The sequence below is a fragment of the Mizuhopecten yessoensis genome, unplaced genomic scaffold, assembly GCF_002113885.1.
Source record: "Mizuhopecten yessoensis strain PY_sf001 unplaced genomic scaffold, ASM211388v2 scaffold7479, whole genome shotgun sequence".
Lineage (NCBI taxonomy): Eukaryota > Metazoa > Mollusca > Bivalvia > Pectinida > Pectinidae > Mizuhopecten > Mizuhopecten yessoensis.
Genome location: NW_018407068.1, coordinates 753,480 through 757,937, shown reverse-complemented (window position 1 = coordinate 757,937; position 4,458 = coordinate 753,480). Strand labels below are relative to the sequence as shown.

The following is a 4,458-nucleotide window of genomic DNA, read 5'->3' as shown; positions in this document are numbered from 1 at the left end:
AAATATCATCACCCTGGGCATTTTGGTTGTTGAGAAGAAGTTGTTTAAAGTTTTTAACATATTTGACCCCTGTGACCTTGAATATGGGTGAAGGTCATTCATTTGAACAAACTTTGTAGCCCTTCATGTCAGCATGCTACTGGCAAGATATCATCACCCTGGGCATTTTGGTTATTCAGAAGAAGTTGTTTAAAGGTTTTTTAAGACAATTGACCCCTGTGACCTTGAATATAATTGAAGGTCATTTATTTGAACAAACTTGGTAGCCCTTCACCCAAGCATGCTATTGGCCAAATATCATCTCCCTGGGCAGTTTGGTTATCGAGAAGAAGATGTTTAAAGTTTTTCACATATTTTGCTTCTGGCCAAATATCATCACCCTAGGCCTTTTGGTTATTAAGAAGAAGTCGTTTAAAGTAAAATATTGACGCCGGACGACTGACGACGGACGGACGGACGGACGACAGACGCCGCACCACGGCACAAGCTCACCTGGCACGAACTCACTTGGCACTTCGTGCCAGGTGAGCTAAAAATACTGAAAAATTGAATTTTTTGTCAAATTCAACACTTCCACATTTTTTGAGCGAGTGACATATTGTTCAAAACTATTACAACAATAAAATAATGAAAAGAAACATTGCTAATCAACCCTACAAATATTTTATTTATCATAAAATATCTACAACATGTTACAAAAAGCGTTTTTTATTGAAACTATATGGATAAAAGTTACTAATTACAGGCCAAAAGGAAACAGGACACATAGTTACATACAAAAGGAGTGATTAATTGAACCAAATACACACAAAGTCTTTATAGTTAATTTATTTTACAATTATTTTGATCCTGATGAGACAGAGCGTAACTCGCTCGACAACAAAAGTCGTAGCGACCAAGAGCTTGTGAACTACTGTTAGCACGTGATACGTACAGGTGAGGTCGGTAAACAAAACACATCAGTCTGCATTCCATGCGCCTCATACACGACCTTCTTGAAGTCGTTTGATTGTATGTCAGTGTTTTCCCATGAGTTAATTAATGTCTTTGTATCATAAGCTTTATTTCTGAAGTACGTGTGATTACACATTTCCAAGTTAAGTCTCGATATCAGGTGTTGACATATAACGTCACGCACGTGTACTATTGTTTACCCGGTGTTACTATAATTTACACTACGGTAATGGAATGCCCGATACGCAATACAGAAATGACGACACGAAAATACGACAAGAAAAACATGTGTATTACGAAGGGTGGAAAGTCCTTAATGTTCCTGGTGAGGCATATATTTACAAGATAAAAAACAGCTGTCAGTAAAAATAAATGTAGACTGTGCCTTACCTTCCATCTTCATCAGGTGGAATGTGTCCTGGACAACTTTATAGGTGGGCTCATTACGAAACGCATGAGACCATACCTGTATCAGCTCAAGGATTTTTGCTTTCACAGGGTCTTGTCTTGCCTGTGAATTTAATGATGTAAGCTTGATCAGTACAATAAATATCTGAAGTAACTTTAGGAGTTTTTGTTTTGACAGGGCTCCATGTGTATATTAATTATATAACTGATACTGTATTTCAAAATTACCAACATACCTGAACAAATTTTATTTGATGTATATATATTCACACAAATAGATATGTACCTGTTTTGAACTTTGAACTTTCCAGTAGTTTATTAGACCATCTAACAAGCATAATTAACAGTTGTCCTTCCTTATACTAAGCCTGCATAATTATCTTTATGTAACAAGGAACTAAATATATTTCTCTTCATCTTTATCTACAGGGAAGTTATAAACTCTAAATCCAATATTTCTAGCCAATCATGATCACTCCTAAGAAGTTAGTGCAACATTTACCTGTACAACACTAATTTAACCATTAGAGGTTTTACATCACTGATTTGACTGATCAGGAAACTCAGTGGCTAAAAGCAGTTTAGGATATTACACCTGACATATTTGAGGTGCTACCCATCAGTGGTTGTCTATTTGAGTGACGTATCAATATCAAACTAGAAAAGGGAATATACATACCTGAAAATGAATACTATTTTGTAACGGTGAAAGTAAAGACTTCATTGTAAAGAAGAAGGATTCAAAATCTGGACCTGGAAATATTTTTATCCTGTTTTATTCCCCCAAACACTGGTGCACAACAACCATGTTTTATTTCAGATCTCTATTAGAAGTCAAATTCAATTTTTATAAAACTTTCTTCAGAATAGCCAGCACAGTAATGCAGAATGAAGGAAATAGTGTTAACAGATGTAGAAGAACTGAAATAGTAACGTGTCCCCTGGAATGTTTGAAGTTCAGTGGAGTTGTCTCCCTTTACCTTAACTTGATCCTTCATAAATTCCATCATTTCTTTTGTGGCAATTTCCTGGTGGACTGCACCTCCACAGTTCTTCACACATGACTCTAATACCTATTCAAAACCAATAGCATGTGTTAATATTTTAGCTTTGTTCAATATATTTGCACATTCTCCATACAGAACTCAACACAGAACTTTATCGTGCAAACAATGTGTCAATATAATAGCTTCTGTGCTCGTAAATTTTCTTAGTTTTGTATAAATTTTCACTTCAACATCTTCAATACTCTGTTCACTTCCTGTAATTATTTGTAATGCTAAGCTAACCCATATAACTTTTTACTAATCTTTACTCTACCTGCAGGGCAAAAAGAGCCACGTGAGGATTGTCTGCTGTGATCTTCCGCTTTATACCAACTACTGCATTCTTTGGTCTGAAAGAAGAATCAGAATTGGTTTCAATTGATCAGTACAGGACAACCATGTTATGCAGGGAAAACACCCATGTTGTATTTTTTGCATTTTATCCTTGTAGTAACAACATTGTGGAATCAGAAGAAGACCATTAACATGATGTTATGACAATAATAATTATTATGCATGATGTGCATAGAAAACAGTACATATGCCATGACTGGCATGCAGTCAAAATGGTGACACCAAAATCTTGGTCAGAGGTAACTTGTATAAAAAAATGTTTCACTAACATTATACTCATTTCACCAATTTCAATGAAAACATATTTAAGATACTACTGATATATTACAACAATTGTTACAATTGGAATTTCATGTTAATTTCCCTTTAGAAATATTGTTAACTTTAATTCAGTGCCATATTACTATTTCTTACATCATTTATTATACATTCATTTTGATAGCTTACTTTCTCTTAAACACTGTCACTATTTTAGTTATGGCATATGTGTTAGATCCTAAATAAAATTGCCAGTTGAAAATTAAACAAGAGCCCCAGGGGCCTTAATAGCTCACCTGGTATTTTATTTTCAATTTAAAACTGAGTACTATATATACCAGTTTATCTAAGGAGTACAAAAGAACAAGTTGGAAGAAGATCTAAATCTGACTGGGTGGGTATAAGACACCAAGAACATGAGTTTCAATGTAATGTCCCAGGGAAGACCAATCCTGGTGGCATTTATTCTTTTTCTACATGCCTAGAAATTGTATATTTGGTTATAGGGTAGGGATAAAACCACAAAATGAATATGGAAGGTAAAGAATTTTATTGATTTACCTCCATATATCCTCTACAGGGCCACACCCTGCCCCCCTGGGGAGCCACACACCTTTTATATTAACCTGAGTTCCACTTACCAAAGAATGCTCTATACCTAATAATGTTAAAATCACTCCAATCAGTTGGAAAGAGAAGGATTTCAAATATTAAGCTCTATTTCCCCTATTGGGCCTGCCCCTCTACCTCCAGGGGACCAAACCCTCCATTTATGCAAACTTGAAGCCCCTTTTGTCCAAAGATGCTCTGGAAAAAAATATTTCTGTTAGTTGAGAAGAAGATGTTTGAAGATTTACACCTATTTTCTTACTACTTAGCCCTGCCCCCCCCCCCCGAGAGCCTATACCCTCCATTTACACAAAATTGAGAACCCTGTGGTCAATGATGCTCTGGACCAAATTTGGTCAAAATCCTCTAAGCTGTTCAGGATAAGTAGCATTTTAAAGGAAAAGTTGACAGACGACGGACACTGCGCCACGGCATAAGCAAAATGCACTTGCTTTATACCACTTATCCTAATCTGGTTCCAGTCATGACAGTACTTACGTTACATACCTTTGTCTTATGGAATAATATATCTATATCCCTAAATCCCAGTCTTCTCCAATAACAGTGGTACAGTACTATACTTACGCTACATCCCCCTGTCTTATCTATACCACTGAATCCCAGTCTACTCCAGTAGCAGTGGTACTTATGTCACATTCCCCTGTCTCATAGAATCTAATATCTGTAACACTGAATCTCAGTCTACTCCAGTAACAGTGGTACTTACGTTACATCCCCCCGTCTTATAGAATCACATATCTGTAACACTGAATCTCAGTCTACTCCAGTAACAGTGGTACTTACGTTACATCCCCCCGTCTTATAGAAT

General features: G+C 36.2%; 1 protein-coding gene across 5 annotated transcripts in view; it reads right to left on the bottom strand.

Moving 5' to 3' along the window:
- LOC110453672 (hepatocyte growth factor-regulated tyrosine kinase substrate-like) overlaps positions 1 to 4,458 on the bottom strand; it is a 33,846-nt gene that overhangs the window by 23,227 nt on the left and 6,161 nt on the right. For all 5 annotated transcript variants that reach the window (XM_021502728.1, XM_021502730.1, XM_021502729.1 and 2 more), the window contains 3 exons: positions 2,683 to 2,758; positions 2,343 to 2,435; positions 1,345 to 1,465 (listed from right to left, as the gene is read on the bottom strand). In XM_021502728.1, coding sequence (XP_021358403.1) covers positions 1,345 to 1,465; positions 2,343 to 2,435; positions 2,683 to 2,758 — 290 coding nt within the window. The remainder of the gene's footprint in view (positions 1 to 1,344; positions 1,466 to 2,342; positions 2,436 to 2,682; positions 2,759 to 4,458) is intronic.